Source organism: Physeter macrocephalus, chromosome 18 (genome assembly GCF_002837175.3).
Source record: "Physeter macrocephalus isolate SW-GA chromosome 18, ASM283717v5, whole genome shotgun sequence".
Lineage (NCBI taxonomy): Eukaryota > Metazoa > Chordata > Mammalia > Artiodactyla > Physeteridae > Physeter > Physeter macrocephalus.
The window spans coordinates 11,398,418-11,419,944 of NC_041231.1; the positions used below are offsets into that span (position 1 = coordinate 11,398,418).

The 21,527-nt window shown below is 47.6% G+C and overlaps 1 protein-coding gene and 1 long non-coding RNA gene across 2 annotated transcripts in view; one reads left to right on the forward strand and one right to left on the reverse strand.

The window, feature by feature from the left end:
* LOC114484154 (uncharacterized) lies at positions 1–2,979 on the reverse strand. The gene is made up of 4 exons (XR_003676697.2): positions 2,849–2,979; positions 1,666–1,709; positions 333–426; positions 1–211 (listed from the first exon to the last, which is right to left on the reverse strand). It is a non-coding gene; the product is annotated as an uncharacterized lncRNA (long non-coding RNA).
* A 423-nt stretch (positions 2,980–3,402) lies between these two features.
* The window catches only part of LHFPL4 (LHFPL tetraspan subfamily member 4), a 28,112-nt gene continuing 9,987 nt past the window's right edge, over positions 3,403–21,527 (forward strand). The window contains exons 1-2 of the mRNA XM_007121798.3: positions 3,403–3,520; positions 4,405–4,887. Coding sequence (XP_007121860.3) covers positions 4,482–4,887 — 406 coding nt within the window. The 5' untranslated portion in view covers positions 3,403–3,520; positions 4,405–4,481. The remainder of the gene's footprint in view (positions 3,521–4,404; positions 4,888–21,527) is intronic.

A 21,527-nucleotide genomic window follows, 5' to 3' on the forward strand; every position in this document is an offset into this window, starting at 1 on the left:
TTAGGCATAAGGGTATCTGACAAGTCACAAACCTTTCTCTACTAGGATATTGGCTGGAAGTGCCCTGGGGGCTTCTCTCATCCAGGTCCTCAGTCCAGGATCATCTTTGCCTTATGGTCTACAGTCCCCAACTTGAGCTCACAACTCTTCTCTTCTGTTCTTCCTGTGGAGAGTTCTCAGACTTCCTTTCTGTAACTGCTCCAAGGTTACTCTTGAAAACAAGGAGACATTCTGTCCCAGCTACTTATAGCTCTGCGAGTGCCTTTCCAATACCACTGTAACTTCTACTCCTTGGGCAAGCCACTTATTAAAATTTAATGACAATCACTTACATTTATAAAGCCATTTTCAGTTTACAAAGCTCTTTTCAAATGCATTCTCTCTCTTGATCCTCATAACATCTGTAGGAAGGAAGGATGTTTTCCCCTATTTTACAAATGAAGAAAATGAGGCTGTGAGGAGTAGCCTCATCATCCTAGGTCATACAGTGGCAGAGATGCACCTCAAATTCTTGTCTTTGGGTTCCAATATGTCAGGAGTAGCTCACCCTTTCAGGCATTTTTCTACAATATAAATAATCCAGTACACCAGCCCGGGTTGGGGGAGATGTAGGTAAATTATTTGGGACTATTTTGACTGGAAGTGACAAAAACCCAATGCAAACTGGCTTCAGCAAAAACTGAATTCATTGGTTTACCTAACAGAACAATCCAGAAGCAGGTCTTCAGGCATGGATGGATCCAGGTGCTCAAATTATGTCACCGGGACTGTCTCTCTCCATTTCTTAGCTTCTCTTTGTGTTCACTTTATTCTTAGACAATCTCTCTGCTTGGGGTGTCAAAGATGCCCCCCTGTGGTTGAAGCTGAAGCCCCAGCTCAACAAACTCAGTAAAAGGGGAACAATCGCTTTCTCGTAAACGGCCACAAATGACCTGGATATCATTCTTAACTATTTGGATTGGCTTATGGGCCCACCCAGAGCCAATCATTGTGTCTAGAACAATGGAATATGTTCATTGTCAAGGCCTGATCATTTGCCCCGCTCTGGAGAGGAGTAGGGTGAGTCTCACCAAATCCAGGGCCTGAGTGAGGGGGAAAGGAGTTTCTTTAAAGACAAAGTACTGATGTCAGAAGCGGTGTGGGTGGCAGGCAGCTCTCTCCAGGGTGTCATTGCTCTGCAGAGCTAGAACAGAGCAACCAGTGAGGAGCTGGGGGCCCATCTTAGCAAGAACTCTCAGTTTGTCCCTGGAGAGAGAGTAGTAAGTGGACTTTTGTGATTTTTTTCCTGGAGTGCCTAGCTTGGCTCAGCAGGATAGGAAAAAAGACAATAATTCATGGCAGAATAAGGAGAAAAGATGGAACTTCTGGCTCTGGTAACTTATATTCAGAACAGGAGGAGCACACACCAGGAGCACCCACAGAAGGAGACTTTGAGGTGCCCTTTGAGGAAGACTTCCTTCCCCCCTCTTCCCAGCACCTTCTGTCTCCCCACGAAGCTGTGAGCTCCAGGTGGGCAGGGACCACGTCTGTTTTACCCACCATCTTCTCCCAGGGCCTAGCATAGTGCTGTGCTGGCACACTGCAGGAGCCTACCACATATTTATTGGGTGGATGAAAAAAATTAATGAATCAGGTTGATCACTTGAATTGGCAGGATGGACTCACCTCTTTGTACAAGTCAGTCCCCCTCTTTGGCTTCCGTTCTCCATCTGTCAAGTGGGAGAAGGTGTAGAATGAGACTCTCTTCACAGCCCCTTCCAGCTCATGCTTCTGGGATCTTAGGGTTCTCAGGAGACAGCCTGGATGCCTCTTCAAGGAACCAGTGGGAGGGGAAACCAAATTGATTGAGCATACTGTCTCAGGTGAGATGACTTCACATGGGTCTGTGGTCCCCAAATTGTGGGGGACTGCACATTTTTTTTTTTTAATTTGGGAAGGAAATAACACTGCCTGTTTCTTATTTTGCCAAATAAGGCCACTGCGGGGCGGGGGGAACAACTGTCATTAACTATCATTACCAGTTCTTTAAAAAATGGAATAATTTTTTATACCAGGAAGGCAGGAAGTACATCATCTCAGAAACAAAACAAAACAAAAAAACAGTCCCTCTACCCCGGGAAAAAAGACAGGTGGCAACCTCACATGATGATAATTATTTGGTTTTTTTTTGTTTGTTTCTTTGTTTTTGCAGTACGCGGGTCTGTCACTGTTGTGGCCTCTCCCGTCGCGGAGCACAGGCTCCGGACGCGCAGGCTCTGCGGCCATGGCTCACGGGCCCAGCCGCTCCGCGGCATGTGGGATCTTCCCGGACCGGGGCACGAAGCCGTGTCCCCTGCATCGGCAGGCGGACTCTCAACCACTGCACCACCAGGAAAGCCCAATAATTATGTGTTTTTTTTGCAGATAGATCTAAATTTCACCAGACTGATCCCTGTGTATGGTCCAGTATTTGGAACCTACTAACAGAGCTTATTTTCACCACCTCTCAACACCTGTGAAGTGGGGCTTAATCCGCCCACTTTACAGATGGGGAAACAGAGGTTCAGAGAGCAAGTGCAAGGTCACGGAGACAGTTAAGTAGTAGTCAGAGTTTTCTGGATGACAACTCAGATCATCTTGGCAGATTCTAAGCCAAAAGGTATTTCACTGCAGGAAAGAAATGACCTGCACTGGCTCCCTTGTTGTGTCCCCTCCTATTCTCGGGCCTAACCGCAAACCGCCTGGACTGGTATGCTCCGTTCTTTAATACACCCTCCTGATGTGTCCGCTTCATGCCAGGCACTGGGACAGTGTAGGGAGAGAAACCAACACGTTCCCAGCCTCCTTTTCTCGTGTTCCCCATACTCACCCCGGGTCCCGCTCTCCAGGCCCGGCTCCACACACTGGAGGCCAACGAATCCCCACCGCGGGCGTGGGCCGCTAACAGTTTAGGAGGTTCCCTCTCCCAGAGGTGCTGGCAATTTCCTAGGAGACTCTGGGAACCTTCAACGCCTCCAAGACCCAAAGGACTGGAAGCGTAACGGTGCCACTCGACAGGCACTGTGGTAGGCTGTACCCGAGGTAACCTGGGAGCAAGGGAGCAGTTCAAACGCTGTGAACTAACACCCTGTTCTGCCCCTCCCCCGTTCCCATGGGCTTTGCGTGGACCCACAATCGCACAGCTCCGGCCGGAAGGAGGGGTTCCCCCAAATTAGAAGGCCTTACTGTGGCGGGGGCTTACTGCTCCGGCTGGGGGAGCCCAGGGACCGTGCCGACCCCTCTCCGGGACTGGCAGACACCCGAGCTCCCTTTCCCGTTCCGCTCCGCCCCGCACGCCGGCGGCAGGAACGCGCCTCCGTCGGGCCGCGCCGGTGCCCGAGAGCTCGCGCCTCCGCGCGGGAGCGCGCCCCGGGGAGAGCCCGAGCAAGATGGAGGCCGCGCCGAGGCCGTCGCCTGGGCCCGGAAAGCCGCCGCTCGGAGCGCCGAGCTGCGGCGCCTAGGCCGTGCCAGTCCCGGACCCACTGCTCCGGACCGGGCCCAGGTTGGTCTCCCCGCAGCCCCTTCCCGCGGCCGCAGCCTCCGCGCGCGTCCAGCCTGGGCGCGCGGCAGCCGCCTCCCCCCCACCCCCCGGCCCTACCCGGGCCCGGCCGCTTCCCCGCGCCCCGGGGACGGCCCCTGCCCACTGCCCGCCCCTCGCGGCTCGGGCTGCCTGCCGGCGCCTGTCCCTCGTCCCCTTGGCCTGGAAAACCTCTCTCCCTATAGCCCTGGCCCGCCAAACCTAGGCTCCCCCCAGCCCTGTCTTCTGAGGGACCCTCCCAACCCCCCCGCCCCCTGTTCAGACCCTGCGGCTCCGGCCCCCGATGTCCCTCTAGCCTCATCCTGGTTCCTGCACTTCGCCCTCCCTGCCCCCCCCCCCCCCTCCTCTTCCCCGTCCCCCGGCGCCAGCCCCAAGCGCCCACCCCCCTCTCCACAGCCCCTTTCTAGACACCCGATACCAGACCTCCTTTTACCCCGAACACCAGCCCCCAGATTCCCTTCCGAGCTCCCTGTAAAACCCCGCTGCTAATTCTCCGCTGCCGGTCTCCAACCTCCATTCCATCTCCCCACGGTCCCCTCTGACTTCGCCGGTACCAGCCCCCAAGCCCCCTCCCCAACGCCACCGTAACCACTTTCTAGCGCCCCGCCTCCAGCTCTCCTGTGCTCATTCCAGCTCCCTCATCCCAGCCCCCCAACTTTCACATGGCCTCTTCCTATGTCCCCGAATTGGAGATCTTTGCCAGTCTCCCCCTACCCTGACACCTTCCCGATACTCTCATGACCCCCTCCTAGCTCCTCCATACCAGCCCCCGGGTCCCCTCAGCTCCGCCTCAGGCCCCGCCCTCGCGGGTTCCTTGGCTCAGGGTCGCTTCTCGCGTGCGTCCCCAGCTCCCGCCCGGCAGCCCGGCGGTCGGTCCCGGGCCGGCGGCCCCCGCAAGCCGCCGCCGGCCCCGCCCCCGGGCACCATGCTGCCCTCGCAGGAGGCCTCCAAGCTCTACCACGAGCACTACATGCGGAACTCGCGGGCCATCGGTGTGCTATGGGCCATCTTCACCATCTGCTTCGCCATCATCAACGTGGTGGTCTTCATCCAGCCCTACTGGGTGGGCGACAGCGTGAGCACCCCCAAGCCTGGCTACTTCGGCCTCTTCCACTATTGTGTGGGCAGCGGGCTGGCGGGCCGCGAGCTCACCTGCCGCGGCTCGTTCACCGACTTCAGCACTATCCCGTCCGGCGCCTTCAAGGCGGCCGCCTTCTTCGTGCTGCTCTCCATGGTGCTGATCCTCGGCTGCATCACCTGCTTCGCTCTTTTCTTCTTCTGCAACACGGCCACGGTCTACAAGATCTGCGCCTGGATGCAGCTCTTGGCAGGTAGGGGAGGGGCGGGGGTGGGACTCCTAGAACAGACGCTGAGGAAGGGGCTTCTTCTTCCAGGACCCCTTCTTGGAGGAGTCAGAGACAGATTCTGCTCCTCTGTCTAAAGACACACCTCCTTCGCTGACTCTAAGCAGCCACTGGGGAGGGGATTCTATGAGAGAGACATCTTGGGGCAGAGGGCAGAGCCTTAAAACTGGGTCTGTAGGTCTGTGTGCTTGGATGTGGGCAGATTGCGTTTATTGATGAGTGAGCATTATGTCTGAGTTTCTGCGGGTCTCTGAGAAAGAGACCCTTGGCTCTTAAGGGAAATAACTATCTGAGTGAGGAGTTACTCTAGGTGTGAGCAATTTCTGTTGCATTGAAAAAAGCATGAGGGACTTCCCTGGTGGTCCAGTGGTTAAGATTCTGCGCTCCCAATGCGGGGGGCACGGGTTGGATCCCTGGTAGGGGAACTAAGATCCCGCATGCCACACGGCGCGACCTAAAAAATTAAAAACAAACAAAAAATTGAGATGGGGAATCAAGAGATCTGACAGTGACCTTTAACTTGCTAACGTTATCAATTTGGATGTTTCACTTTACTTCTCTGAGGCTCAGTTTCCTCATCTGTAAAACAGTGGAGAAGAGTCCAAGAACTCATGACAGAGTAATTTATAAACTATAAAGTTGGGGAAAGATGGAGGGTGGTGGTAAGAGAAGGCTGTCTGTAGTGTCTGTCCAGTGTTTGAAGTGTGGGTGGTTGACAACACCTGGCACCATGGGCCTCTGGAGAGCAGGTCTGCAGCCTCCCACCCTCACCAAGGCAGGAAGGGTTCTGGTGCCATGCCTAGTGGGAATGAGTCTCTGGGACCCTCTGAAATGTTTGGCTAAGACAGACACCTTGCCCTAAAAACCAGAGAAGGGCCTTTCAGGAGTAAGAACTGCTGAGACAGTTTTCCAGGATCCGTTAGAGTCCCCCATCACTGCCTACCTTTCAATCGAAGACAGATTTTGAAGATTCAGCAACTTGGGCATTTGCCTAATTGCAGGCAGGGAAGAGAGTTGGGCTGAGGACAGTTGGGCCAGGGGATGGCAGGGATGGAGGAGGAGGGCCGATGAAGGCTGGTGACGGAAAAAGTTTAGAGCCTTCCAGGGTTGAGAAAGAGAAGGGAAAATGTGATGATCATGCAGCAGAGATGGTTTTTAAAAATAAGCACCTCACGATATTCAACAAGTGTCAGCCCCTTCAAAAGAGACCTCCTGAAGAAGCTGTTCTGTCACTTGCTGATGGTCCCACTCCTCAAAACATTGTAGGAAATTGTCTTTGGATTGTGGGGTGTATACTCTTGAACATCATCCTTGAGGGGAAACCTCTATTTTTAAAAAAAAAATAAATAATTTATTTATTTTTGGCTGCATTGGGTCTTCGTTGCTGCACACAGGCTTTCTCTAGTTGCGGTGAGTGGGGGCTACTCTTCGTTGCAGTGCACGGGCTTCACATTGCAGTGGCTTCTCTTGTGGAGCACGGGCTCTAGGCGCGTGGGCTTCAGTAGTTGTGGCACGCGGGCTCAGTAGTTGTGGCTGGCGGGCTGTAGAGTGCAGGCTCAGTAGTTGTGGCGCACAGGCTTAGATGCTCCGCGGCATGTGGGATCTTCCCGGACCAGGGATCGAACCCGTGTCCCCCGCGTTGGCAGGCGGATTCTTAACCACTGCGCCACCAGGGAAGTCCCAAACCTCCATTTTTTAAAGGAGGACTATGATTTTTGGAAATGGCCAAGTGTAGAAAACACAATGGATGGAAGTTCCCTAGTGGCGCAGTGATTAAGACTCCGTGCTCCTGATGCAAGGGACCCGGGTTCAATCCCTGGTCAGGGAACTAGATCCCACATGCGTGCTGCAACTAAGAGTTCGCATGCCACAACTAAGGAGCACACCAGCCACAACTAAGGAGCCCGCCTGCCGCAACTAAGACTCAGCACAACCAAATAAATAAATTAATTTAAAAAATTAAAAAAAAAGAAAACACAATGGGTGGTCAAATTGACAATTGTCACTTGAGATGAAAGCCAAGGTGTGAAGGCAACATCATGAGGCTGGTTTGCTTCCCCAAGAGGACTGTTACAAATGCTGGGAGGAATTTCTGGCCTTTTGGAAGAATTGTTCAAACTCCCAAAAGGACTACCTTGCAGAAGGCAGCATTTATTCAGTGTGGACATTCTAGTGGGCTTGCTCCAATTGACTTAGATGGAGGTCTTTTAAGATTTTGGAGAAAGTGAGAAAGGAGAATTGTAGGATGTGGGACGTATCTCCATATTTATCAGTACCCAGAAGGTGATTTCCATTCTACTCTAAAAAGGTGAGCTGGAAAGAATATATGCTCAGCTGGAACTCCCATATCCTGAACCTTAATTTGTAGTCTGCAGATGGGTTACTGACCTCTTGGCCTTCCGGTTCTCTGTAATCCATCCAATTCTCTGTAATCCATGTAGGTTTAATCTTGGGGATTTGATGAACTATCCAACAACCCCCATGTAAATATAGAATTTCAGGGATCTTAGGAATCAGCTCCTTCAAACCCTGCCTTCCTCCACCCCCATTATCGAGAGAGGAAACTGAGCCTAGAGACGTGAAGGTCTTACCCAAAGTCACACAGCCAGTAATAGAGTAAACTAGTCATGACTCCTGGTCCAGTGCTCTTTCCCTTGTGTTTCGCCCCACCCCTGAGGGCAATTATCAGAGTTGAGCAGTTCATTGTATTTTACTTAGAGATTTCTGAGCTCTGGGTAAGTGACTGACTTACTTTGCTTAATAAAGGGCAGAGGTCAGGGGCTTCCCTGGTGGCGCAGTGGTTAAGAATCTGCCTGCCAATTCAGGGGACACGGGTTCGAGCCCTGGTCCGGGAAGATCCCACCTGCCGTGGAGCAACTAAACCCGTGCACCACAACTACTGAGCCCACGTGCCACAACTACTGAAGCCTGCGTGCCTGGAGCCTGTGCTTTGCAACAAGAGAAGCCGCTTCAATAAGAAGCCTGTGCACTGCAATGAAAAGTAGCCCCTACTCACCGCAACTAGAGAAAGCCCAAGCGCAGCAACAAAGACCCAACGCAGCCAAAAATAAATAAATAAAAATAAGTAAATTTATATATAAAAAAAGAAGGGGCAGAGGCCAGAGCACTAGACTACAAGTCATGGGATTGCGCTGGTGGGGGAGGGTTGTCTTAGTTAATTCTGCCTGTGACTCGCCATGTAGTGTTAAGCAGCCACTTTTTAGCTTAAATCTCAGTTTTCTCATCTGTACAGTGGGGGACTAATCAGTCAGATTAGTGGATTTAAAGTATCTCTTTCAGGCCTGTGGGGTTCCTAGAATAACTCTTTCACCAAGATCATTCCACTCAGAAAGTGAGAAATCAGTCATCCTCAGAGAAACTGCAGAGAAGCAGAGGGGCCTTGTTTGTATCTGATAAGAATTAGAGGGACTTCCCTGGTGGTCCAGTGGTTAAGCCTCTGCGCTTCAACTGCAGGGGGCACAGGTTTGATCCCTGGTTGGGGAACTAAGATCCCGCATGCCATGCAGTGCAGACAGACAAAAAAAAAAAAAAAAAAAAGAGAATGCCTGTTGTATGGTTCTTGTTCAAGTGAACATTTACTCAAGCTGTTTTTCTGGCCATGCCATGCAGCATGTGGGCAATCCCTGCTCTCAGGAACCTTACCATCTAGCTGAATCGCTATATTGGTCAGCAGTCTTTCAGTGAAAAGTGACAGAAACCCAACTCAAGCTGACTTAAGTAAATTAAAATAAGGTAAAGAGGGTAGTGTCTTTGGCTCACATACATTAAAAGTCAAGAGTACTGGCTTCAGGCACGGATGGATCCAGATGCTCAAATAACGTCATTAAAAATCAGTCTCTCAGTAGCATTGACATATATACACTACCAAATGTAAAATAGATAGCTAGTGGGAAGCAGCTGCATCGCACAGGGAGATCAGCTCAGTGCTGTGTGACCACCTAGAGGGGTGGGATAGGGAGGGTGGGAGGGGATATGGGGATATATGTATACATATAGCTGATTCACTTTGTTATACAGCAGAAAGTAACACAACATTGTAAAGCAATTATACTCCAAAAAAAAAGTCAATCTCTTCGGACTTCCCTGGTGGTCTAGTGGCTAAGACTCCGCACACCCTATGCTGGGGGCCTGGGTTTGATCCCTGGTCGGGAACTAGATCCCACATGCTGCAACTAGAGTTTGCATGCAGCAACAAATATCCCGAGTGCCAGTGCAGCCAAATAAATAAATAAATATTAAAAAAAAAATCAGTCAATCTCCATTTCCTGGTTCCTCTGTGTTGGCTCACTTTTAAGTTCACTTCTCTCTTGAAGGTTGTAAGTAAGGCTACCAGCAGCTCTGAATTTACATTGCTTCAGCTTAGCGATGCCTGTGGAAAAAAAAAAAAAAGAGCTTTTATTCAATGGTTCCAGCAAAAGTTCCAGGGCTGATTCTGATTGTCTAGCTTTGGTCAAGTGTCTGCTTCTTAATTAATCAGTGTGACTTTGTCTAAGGTCTCGGCCACATACCCATTCCTGGGACACATGAACTGATAGGGGAGAAAGATAAATTCCCACAAAGGGAAATCAGGTGTGACCGCTGGAAGAGGGCTACTGTGGGTTAGACAACTGCAGACAGAGGCCTCATCCTGGACAGTGTGAGCACTAATACGTGCTCAGCTTTACGTGCTGTGGAAGCCCAGGGCAATTGAGGAGGATACCGCCTTAGTGGGGAGGTGAAGCTTGAGTGGGGCTGGGTGTGGACAGGTGTGAGTTGTGAGAGAGCATTCTGAATGGAGAGGAAGATCATGGATGGAGAGACACAGAGGGGAGAAAGCCACATCTGGCTTGAGTGTGGCATCCACGTAGGGGAGCAGCAGCGAAAGAGGCCAGGAAGGAATGATGGAGCTACAGTGTGCACGGCTCTGAGTACTGGGTCAAAAAATTGGGGTTTAATCAGCAGGCAGTTCGAAGCTACTCTGACTGTTGATAATCAGGAAAAAATAGTTAACATTTTCTGAGCCTTTACTCTATGCTTGACCATATGCTCAACATTTACATGCATACTGTCATTGAATCCTCACAACAATCCTATGGGGTAGGTACCAGTATGAATATTTCTTAGATGAGAACACTGGGCCTCTGAAAGGAAAGAGTCATTTGTCCAAGGTCATACAGGGGGTAAGTGGTGGAGCCAGAATTGTAACTCAGTCTGTCTAACTAGAAAGCCCAAGAATTTATGAAGGATTTATAAAGGAACATTCAGGATGGGAATAGAGACAGGATGAATTTGCCAGAAGAGCCGAATGCTAAGTAGAGAGGCTGGGAGACTCAGGTGGCTCTTTGTGGAGTTAGGGGCCAGCTTTTCTTTTTTTAAAAAATTAATTTATCAGTTTTGGCTGTGTTTGGTCTTTGTTGCTGTGTGTGGGCATCCGCTAGTTGTGGCGAGCGGGGGCTACTCTTCGTTGCGGTGCGCGGGCTTCTCATTGCGGTGGCTTCTCTTGTTGCGGAGCACGGGCTCTAGGCGTGCGGGCTTCAGTAGCTGTGGCATGCGGGCTCAGTAGTTGTGGCACACGGGCTTAGTTGCTCCGCGGCATGTGGGATCCTCCCAGACCAGGGCTCAGACCCGTGTCCCCTGCATTGGCAGGAGGATTCTTAACCACTGCGCCACCAGGGAAGTCCCAGGGGTCAGTTTTTCAAGGCTTCTTAGGATATCTCTGCTACTCTTTACCTGGTCTTTCCCATTTTCGGGGTGCTAGACACTTTCACATTCGTTATGTCATTTACTGTTCATCTGTTAAAATGACTTGTCCAAAGGTCACACATCTAGTGAAAGGAGGAGCTGACACTTCACATGAGTCTAAATGGATCTAGAGCCTGTTTTTACCCCTGAACTGGAACACAGGATGTGAATACACAGATTACACGTTACAGCTGTCAGGTGTGTGTACTCAGTGTTTACCTGTGGGCTGAGTGAGGGTAGCCAAGGGGAGGTTGCTGGCTGGAGTAGAGACTCAGTCTGGAAGCCTGGTCGAGGGTCCGAGGGGACAGTGTGGGGAGGTGGTGGAGGACTTAGCATTCCCGCTTTGCCACTTCCCAGCTGTGTCCCTTGGATAAGTGGGTTTCCTCTCTGAGCCTCAGTTCTCTTATCTGGAAAATGGAGGTGATTATTGTACCTACTTCAGAGGTGATGGAAAGAAAGAAATGAAACCATGGGGCTGAAATGCTGAGTGTGGTTCCTGGTATACAGTGAACAATCAGTAAATGGTCACTGTTATTCTTGTGACATAGTCTGAGTGAAGAGCAGCTTGTGAGGGGTCCTCGCTACTCAGGTGAAAGACTTTAGACTTGCTGAGATGATCAAAGGCCTTAAGAAGTCATAGACTGTCAGCTGGGAAGGGTCTTACCAATCAGCTGGCTCAACTCCCTTGTTGTACAGATGAGAAAACCGAGTCCCAGAGAGAAGAGACAAGTCCATGCTCACAAAGTGAGACTCCTCTCTCCACAGAAGGGAGGTGACTCTGACCACATTTATTCAGTGTCGAGAGCCTACTCTGTGTCAGGCACTGCCCAGTGCTAGAATCACTGTGGCAAACAGCACGTGTGAGATGGAGTGGGAGCTGGGGAGGCTGATGGTGGAGGTGGCAGCAGGGGCTGGTTGGTGCGCCAGAGGTGAGCATCTTCCAGCCTCCCAGATGTGTGTCCTAACTCATCAGGGGTCTCTGAAGTAGGAGTAGCAGTGTCACTACAGCTTAGAATATGCATCCACATCCCTCCCCACTTCCTTGGCTTATGTTTCAGGTTTGGTTTGGGATTTTATTCATCCAGTGAGTCTTTGTTGTATGTGATGAGACTGCTGAGCACACTGGGGGAATTTCTTTCCTCCCACTCTTCTTCCCTCCCTCATTTTCTTGCTCCCCCAATTCCCCCTTCCTTCCTTCTTTCCTGCCTTCCACCTTCCTTCCCTCCCTCCCTTGTTTCATTTTTTTGCTTTTCTCCTTCTCTCCCTATTCCCTTCCTTTCTTTCTCACATCAGTCCTTTACTGACAGCCTCCTCTGTGTGTCAGGCTATGCTAGGCTCAGGGAATCCTGAGTAAGAGTCCTCGCTCCCGGGAAACTCATAGTCTAATGGGAGAGGCAGGAAAGAAATTGGATCATCACACTATGGGATGACACATGAAATGATTGGATCATGTGCAAGGGTATCTTGGGGGCACACACTTCTGACACATTAAGGACAGCCAGAGAAGTCTTCCAAAAAGTAACGGCATTTGAGCTGAGTCTTAAAGGATGAGAAGGGGAACCAGGCAGAAGAGACAGTACGATTGAAGCTGTGGAGGAGGGAAATAGCCTGGTGTGTTTTGGGCACCACAAACAATTAGCACAAGGGGAGGTGAGAGCTGAGACTGGGAAGGTGGACAGGGGCTGGATTGCGGGTGCCTTCTAAGCCATGGTCAGGAGTTTAGACTTTATCTATAAGCAGCAGATAGTTGTTGACTTTTTTTTTTTTAATCTTTAAAAAATTTTTCCAGACTTTCATTTACTTTTCGGAAAAGTTAATACGTGCACATGAAACAAAATTCGGAAGATAAAATGGTGTTTAATCAGATGTAAGTCTCCTCCCTGCTCTCATTTCTCAGTGATCCTCCCAGAAGTCTCCTCCCAGGGGCAACCACTTTTACCATTTCTTGAGTAACCTTTCCAAGAAATCCCATAAATATACAAGCAAATGCAAACTATATTTTAAAAAAATAAATGGTATATTAGTTATCTATTGCTGCATAGCAGATTACCCCCAAAACTTAGTGGATGAAAGCAACAAGCATTTATCATCTCTGTTTCTGTGAGTCACAGGAATTTGGGAGTGCTTAGATGGGTAGTTCTGGCTTGAGGTGTCTCATGAAGTTGCACCCAAGACCTTAGCTGGGGTTGGCTGGAGGAGACCTCAGAATGAGTGCTCTGAGAGAGAGAAATAAGAAGGTATGATGCCCACCCCCGCTTCTTTGGTAATAGCTTTATTGAGATTTAAATCATAAGCCACACAATTCACACATATAAAGTGTACAATTCAGTGGTTTTTAGTATATTTACAGAGTTGTGCAACCATTACCACAATCAATTTTAAGATATTTACGTAACCTCAAGATGCCTTATATCTGTCCTTTAGCTATCTCCCCTTAAGCCTACCATGCCCATCTTCTCTGTCCTCTAAGCAGCCACTAATCTACTTTCTGTCTGTTAAGCCTGTTCTGGACATTTTGTATAAATGGAATCATATAATTTGTGGTCTTTGTGATTGGCATCTTTCACTTAGCATAATGTTTTCAAGGTTCATTCATGTTGCAGCGTGGGTCAATACTTCATTCCTTTTTACAGCTGAATAATATTCCATTGTATGGATATACTGCATTTTGTTTATCCAGTCATCAGCTGATGGACATTTGGATTGTCTCCACCTTTTGGCTATTATGAATAATGTTGCTGTGAACACTTGTGTACAAGTTTTTGTGTGGACACATGTTTTCATTTCCCTTGGTTATATTCCTGAGAGTCTAATTGCTGGCTCAGGTGGCAACTCTAACGTTTTGAAGAACTGCCAGATTGTATTCCAAAGGGGCAGTACCATTTTACTTTCCCACCAGCAGTGTGTGAAGGTGCTTAGTCATATCCTCATCAACACTTACGTTATTATCTGACCTTTGGATTACAGCCATCCTACTGGGTGTGAACTGGTAACTTGTGGTTTTGATTTCCATTTCCCTAATGATTAGTGGTGTTAAGCATCTTTTCATGCGCTTGTTGGCCATTTATATACCTTCTTTGGAGAAACACCTATTCAGATCCTTTGCCCATTTTTTTCTTCCAGTTTTATTGAGATACAGTTGACATAAAGCACTGTATAAGTTTCAGGTGTACAGCATAATTTGGCTTAGTGAACATCCATCATCTTAAATAGATACAAAATTAAAGAAATAGAAAATTTTTGTGTGTGATGAGAACTCTCAGTATTTACTCTCTTAACAGCTTTCATATATAACATACGGCAGTGGTAATTATATTTTTGATGCTGTACGTGACCATCCCTAGCACTTATTTACCTTATAACTGGAAGTTTCTACCTTTTGACCGCCTTCGTCCAGTTGCCTCTCCCCCCACCCCCACCTCTGGTAACCACAAGTCTGTTCTCTTTTTCTATGTTTTTTTTTTTTTGAAGTATGATTGACCTACAACACTGTTAGTTCCTATCATACAACATGGTGATTTGATATTTCTATATATTTCAAAATGATCACCATGATCAGTCTAGTTACTGTATGTTACCATATAAACATAATATATATTTATGGACTATACTCCCTACACTGTACATTTCATAACCATGACTTATTTATTTTGCAACTGGAAGTTTGTACCTTTTAATCTCTCTCACCTATTTCTTTCCTCCCCTCATTCCCTTCTCCTTTGCCCGTTTAAAAATTGGATTATTTTTCTTTTTTTTTTTTTTTTTTTTTTTTTGTGGTATGCGGGCCTCCCTCTGCTGTGGCCTCTCCCGTTGCGGAGCACAGGCTCCGGACGCGCAGGCTCAGCGGCCATGGCTCACGGGCCCAGCCGCTCCGCGGCACGTGGGATCCTCCCAGACCGGGGCGCGAACCCGGTTCCCCTGCATCGGCAGGCGGACGCGCAACCACTGCGCCACCAGGGAAGCCCTATTTTTCTTTTTACTATTGAGTTGTAAGAGTTCTTTATACTCTTGTTATAAGTCCCTTAGCAGATATATGATTTGCAAATATTTTCTTCCATTCTATGGCTGTCTTTTCACTTTCTTGATGGTGTTCTTTGAAGCACAAAAGTTTTAAATTTATACAAAGTCCAGTTTATCTTTTTGTTGTTGTTGCTTGTGCTTTTGATGTCATTTCTAAGAATCCATTGCCAAACCCAAGGTTACAAAAATTTACCTCTGTTTTCTTCTTTTTGTTGTTGTTGTTGCTTGTGCTTTTGATGTCATTTCTAAGAATCCATTGCCAAACCCAAGGTTACAAAAATTTAACTCTGTTTTCTTCTAAGCGTTTTATAGTTTTAGTTTTTACACTTCGGGCTCTCATCCATTTGAGTTAATTTTTGTATATGGTGTAAAGTAAGGGTTCAACTTCATTCTTTTAAATGTGGCTCTCCAGTTGTCCCCGCACCGTTTATTGAAAACAGTGTTCTTTCCCAACTGAATGGTCTTGGCACCCTTGCCAAAAATCAGTTGAGCATGGGTTAATTTCTGGACTCTCACTTCTGTTCCATTGATCTGTATGTCTATCCTTATGCCAGTAACAGTCTGTCTTGATTACTGTTGCTTTGTAGTGAGTTTTCAAGTCAGGAAGTGTGAGTCCTCCAACTTTGTTCTTTTTCATGATTGTTTTGGCCATCCCACTGCCTTTTTTCCTTTTTTTCATTGAAGTATAGTTGATTTACAATATTGTGTTAGTTTCACATGTACAACAAAATGATTGAGTTATATACATATATTTCTCAGATTATTTTCCATTATAGGTTATTACAAGATATTGAATATAGTTTCCTGTGTTATACAGTAAATCCTTGTTGCTTATCTATTTTATGTATTGTAGTAGTTTGTATCTGTTAATCCCATACTCCTAATTTATCCCTCTCTCCGCCTCCCTTTCCCCTTTGGTAACCATAAATTGGTTTTCTAGTTGTGAGTCTGTTTCTGTTTTGTGTATAGATTCATTTGTATTATTTTTAGATTCCACATGTAAGTGATATCATATAATATTTGTCTTCCTCTGTCTGACTTCTTTCACTTTGTGTGATATTCTCTAGGTCCATCCATGTTGCTGCAGATGGCAATATTTCACTCTTTTTTATGGCTGAGTAATATTCCATTGTATATATATATATATATACCACATCTTTTTCATCTTTTCTGGATGTATGCCCAGGAGTGGAATTGCTGGATCATACGGTGGCTCTATTTTTTCTTTTTTAAGGAACCTCTGTACTGTTCTCCATAGTGGCTGCAACATTCCCACCAACAGTGTAGGAGGGTTCCCTTTTCTCCACACCCTCTCCAGCATTTGTTATTTGTGGACTTTTTAATGATGGCCGTTCTGACCAGTGTGAGGTGGTACCTCATTGTAGTTTTGATTTGCATTTCTCTAATGATTAGTGATGTTGAGCGTCTTTTCACGTGCCTATTGGCCATCTGTATGTCTTTTTTCAGAGAAATGTCTATTTAGGTGTTCCACCCATTTTAAAATTGGATTATTTGGTTCCTTTGCTATTGAGTTGTATGAGCTGTTTATATATTTTGGATATTAACCCCTTGTCAGTTACATGGTTTGCAAATATTTTCTCCTGTTCTGTAGGTTGTCTTTTCATTCTGTTGATGGTTTCTTTTGCCTTGGGAGACTGGTCTAAGAAAATATTGCTGTGATTTATGTCAGAGAACCTTTTGCCTATGTTCTCTTCTAAGATTTTTATGGTGTCGTGTCTTATATATAGGTCTTTAAGCCATTTTGAGTTTATTTTTGTGTATGCTGTGAGGGAGTGTTCTAATGTCACTAACTTACATGCAGTGGTCCAGCTTTCCCAGCACCCCTTGCTGAAGAGACTGTCTTTTCTCCATTGTACATTCTTGCCTCCTTTGTCGTAGCAAATGCCTTTTATGTTCTAATCTCAGATATCACAGACCACTTCTGCCACACTCTATTGTTAGAAGTGAGTTACTAAATCCAGCCCACATTCAAGGGGTGGAGAATTCAGCTCCTCCTCTTGAAAGGAAGTATATTTAAAACGTTGTGGACATATTTATAAACCACCACAAATGGTAGCATACTAAACACTTGGTTTGTCTTGCTTTTTAAATTCAACAACACATCTTGGAGATTGTTCCAGATCAGTGTACGGAGAGCTGCTTTTTTCTTAAGAGCTGCATAATATACTTTTGTGTGGATGTGTCATCTTTTATGTAATCAATATTTAAGTTATTCACAATATCTTGCTATCACAGTATTTCAGTGGATGACGTTGTATATAGTTTGATACATATGTAAGTATAAGGATAAAATAAAGACCTAGAGTGGAATTGCTGGATTAAATGGTCTCTACGTTTACAATTTTGACAGAGCCAGTCATAGTCCCCTCCGTGGAAGTTACGCAAAGTTACACTTCCAGCAACGATGTATGAGGGTACCTGTTTCCCCGCATTCTTGCCAACCGTGTTATCAAATATTTTATTTTTGCCAAACTGATGGGGAAAAAGTACTCTCTTATGGTAGTAATTTGTCTTTCTTTTATGAATGAGGTCGAGCACCTTTTATATATACAGGCCGACCTCATTTTATTGCAATTCACTTTAGTACACCTCACAGATATTGCCTTTTTTTTTTTTTAAAAACAAATTGAAGGTTTGAGGCAACCCTGTGTTGAGCAAGTCTATTGGTGCCAATTTTCCAAATAGCATTTGCTACACTTTGTGTCTCTGTGTCACATTTTGGGAATTCTCAAAATATTTCATACTTTTTCATGGTTATATTCGTTATGGGTGATCTGTGATCAGTGATCTTTGTAACTGTTTTGGCATTTTTTTTAGCTATAAAGTATTTTAAGTTTGTACTTTTTTTAGACATAATGCTATTGCACACTTAATAGGCTACAGTAGAGTGTAAACGTAACTTTTAGATGCACTGGGAAACCAAAAAAAAATTTGTGTGACTCGCTTTATTGTGATATTTGCTTTATTGTGGAGGTCTGGAACTGTACCCGCAATATCTCCAAGGCGTACCTGTATGTTTTCTGTAAACTGTCAGTTCAGAAATATTTTTCTACCAAGCTAATTGTATTTTTCCTCTTTGATTTGTAAGAACTCTTTATCAATTAAAAAAGTTAGCTCTTTGTGATATGTTACAAATATTGTCTCCCAGTTTATCTTTTGACTTTGTCTATGGATGTTTTCCCCATGGTGAAATTTGTTTTTTCTCAACATAAGCAAATCATCAGTTCCCTCCTATATGGCTTCTGAGTGTAGTATAATACCTAGAACGGCCTTGGAGTGTTTTGAGCCGGGGCTGGGGGGGAGTCATAGATCTGGTTGTTGGTAGAGGGGATGGGCTGGAGGTGTCAAGAGGATGAGGGCTGAACTATTCTTATTCTGACAGCCTCTTATTTTTGTCTTATTCTTTTCATTCCATTTCATGTTATTCATCATTATCAACCTTTTATCCCAGAGCCGTTTAATGGCATAAGGAGAGCCCTGGATCAGGAGTCCGGGCTGGCACATAGTAGGTGCTTAATAAGTGTCTATTGAATGAATGAACGATGAGCTCTTTTCTTTTCTTTTTTTGGCCGTGCAGTGCGGCGTATGGGATCTTAGCTCCCTGACTAGCGATCGAACCTGTGCTCCCTGCACTGGGAGCGTGGAGTCTTAACCACTGGACCGCCAGGGAGGTCCCTGAATGATAAGCTCTGATTTAAGTCCTAGCTCCACCACCCGCTCCTTTGGAGGCAGCATATTCAGCAGTCAGCCAACCTGAATTTGAATCCTGAGTGTGGCATTACCAACTAAGTGTCCTTTGGAAGGTTATACAATTTCTGACTCTAAGTTTCCTCCTCTATAAAATGGGGACTATAACAGTAACTAGCTCATGGGGCTGTTAAAGGATTGATTGAGAATGTGTGTTCACACCCTGGCACAAAGGAAACCCAATTTGCCAAATAGCAATTGTTATTAGCTGTCGTGTGACTTTCGTCATAACCCTTTGGTTCCAACATTCCATGGTCTGTGCTACAACCAGGGACGAAAGGTTGAAAAGTGGGGAGAACTGGGAAATACACCTGGAAAAGCAAGGGAGCTCTGAAAGTTGGGCCTTGGAGTTTGGGGTCTTATTCTTAGGTTATGGGCAATTACTTGTAGGCATGGGAATGACCAGGGCCAGATGTGGGTTTAGAAAGATGACTTGGGGACTTCCCTGGTGGCGCAGTGGTTAAGAATCCGCCTGCGAATGCAGGGGACACGGGTTTGAGCCCTGGTCTGGTACGATCCCACATGCCATGGAGCAACTAAGCCCGTGCGCCACAACTACTGAGCCTGCGCTCTAGAGCCAGCGAGCCGCAACTACTGAGCCCACGCGCCACAACTACTGAAGCCCGCATGCTTAGAGCCCATGCTCCGCAACAAGAGAAGCCACTGCAATGAGAAGCCCGCGCACCGCAACGAAGGTTAGCCCCCGCTCGCTGCAACTAGAGAAAGCCTGCGAGCAGCAACGAAGACCCAGTGCAGCCAAAAATAAATAAATTTTAAAAAAAAGAAAAGAAAGATGCCTTGGGCAGTTGCTGCAGGGAAGGGACTGATGGAGGCCTGATGGGAGACCAGGAGCCTGGGGGGAAAGCAGTGGCAGTGGTCCAGGTGAGAGGAGCTGAGGCGGGGGGACGGGAGGAGGAGAACACTGGAGACCTATTTAAGAGCCCAGTAGGTGTGTGGGGCGGGGGGCGGGGTGAGGACAGGCAGGCCTTGTAGATGACCCAAGGTCCTCTCGTTGAACGATTTGGTCTTGGAATGACATTCCCAAAGGACACAGCAGGGAGATCCGCTCAGTCTGGGAAATGCTGAATTTGCGGTCCCTATGAGGCCCACAGGAGGGGGGCTCTGACCAGCTGTTGGCTATTCTGGCCTCGAACCGAGGAAGGAGGTCTCAGCTGGAGGTGTTAGATGTCAGTCTGAGTGTGGGTGAAATTGCCTGGGGAGAGCGTGTAGAGGGAAAAGAGGAGACAGCCTCGAAACACCAACCTTTAAGATGCAGGTGGAGGAGGAGCCAGAAAAGGCGGCTTGGAGAGAGGCGCCAGAGCAGCTGCTCAAATTAGCAGCAGAGAAACTGAGAAGAACAGCCTTGAGAAAGGACGGATGCCTGGAGGAGCCAGAGGGACGGGGAAGGGATGGAGCCACCTGGATGGGCCTGGGCCAGACTGGAGGAGTGAGACAGGATGCGGGGAGAGCGGCGGGAAGTTTCTGACCGAGCCCTTGAGATGAGTGTGGCAGAGCTGAGCCAGGGTAGCGGGGGATGCAGTGGATTCAAAGGTTGTCAAGAGGCTGTGTGTGGGCTCCATGCAGGCTGGGCCCAGGGGTGGTGGAGTAAATACTGTTCCCAAATAATTACCACACAAAGTGATGGGTGTCCCATCTCTCCGTAACAGCATCTGTGACAACAGATACAATTATCTGTGTTCCTAACAGTCCCCCTACTAAACAGTAGTCTCCTCAAGATCAGGAACCACGAGCCGGGGACTGAATGGCTTGGAGGAAGTGTCCCAGGGAGAGGGAACAGTCAGTGCCAAGCCCTCCAGGGAGGCTGAACTAGAAATGTTGTTAGGGTTAAGGTTAGAAGGGAGGCCCAGGGTGGCTGGAGTGTACGGATCGAGAGGCCGAATGGCTTGGGGGAAAGTGGGGTGAGCCTGTGGGTCACACAGGCCAGGACCAGGCATCAGGGTTTATCCTGAGCTTAGCGGGAAGCTTTTGAAGGGTGTTGAGCAGGGGAGTGGCACCATCTGCTTTTGACAGCTCACTCTGGATGCTGAGTGGAGAACAGATGATGGGGCAAGGATGAGAGCAGAGAAACTAGTTAGGAGGCTACTGCGGTCTTCCAGGAGGGAGATCATGGCAGCTTGGACAGATGGTGGCAGTGGAGATGGAGAAAAGAGGTCAGTCCAAGGTATTTTTTGGAGGTCAAGCCAGTCGGCCTTGCAAGTGGACTGGATTGGGGGTGAGGGAAATGGAGGAGTCAGGGTGTCCCCGTAATCTGGGTGCTGGATGGGGTGTAGGGAGCCCAGGCACGAGAGTCCCGTCCCCTCTGAGCTCCCCAGCTGATGGAGGCGCTAAGATTGGGCCTGGATCTTCAAATCCAGCGGGCGGGGTTGACTGTTAGGAGAGGTCTGGTCTCCCTTGTACGATAAGCCCCTGCCCTGGGAGGCAGGACAGAGCTGCTGCGAGGGATGTGAGGACAACCTCCTTCTTAGGGTGTGTGTGTGGGGGGTGTCTCCCTACAGCCCCCTAGTGCACCAGGCCTGGGGAGGCGCTCCCTTGGAAAGCTGTGGTCGTGGTGCCGACACAGGTCCTTCTCCGGGCTTCTCTCAAGCCCCCAAATCAGCCTGGTTCTTTCTAGAAAAACCTTCCTAAATGTGAGGAAGGGACTCATAGAAGATACAGGATACGAGCAGCCATTGGTGCATTCTGTGCTATACTGCTTCTCTGTATATCTCACCTTTTCTAGGACTTTTACAGCTTTGTAAAATTATCATTGTTCTATGTACAAAAATTGGAGAATACAGATGACCAAGATTACACACATAATCTCACTCTCCCAGAAACAGTCAACTTAACTGTTGGTCTGCAGTCATAACAGTATAGAGTACTGGTTATGAGCCGGCTCTGGAGCCAGACTGTCTGGGTTCAAATTCTGGTTCTGTAACTTACCAGCTGTGTGACCTTGGGTAACTTGGATGACCTCTCTGTGCCTCTGTGTCCTCAAGTGTAAAAAGATAATAATAGTACCTACTCCATAGAGTGTTGTGGGGATTAAATGAAGTAATGTGTGTAAAATACTTAGC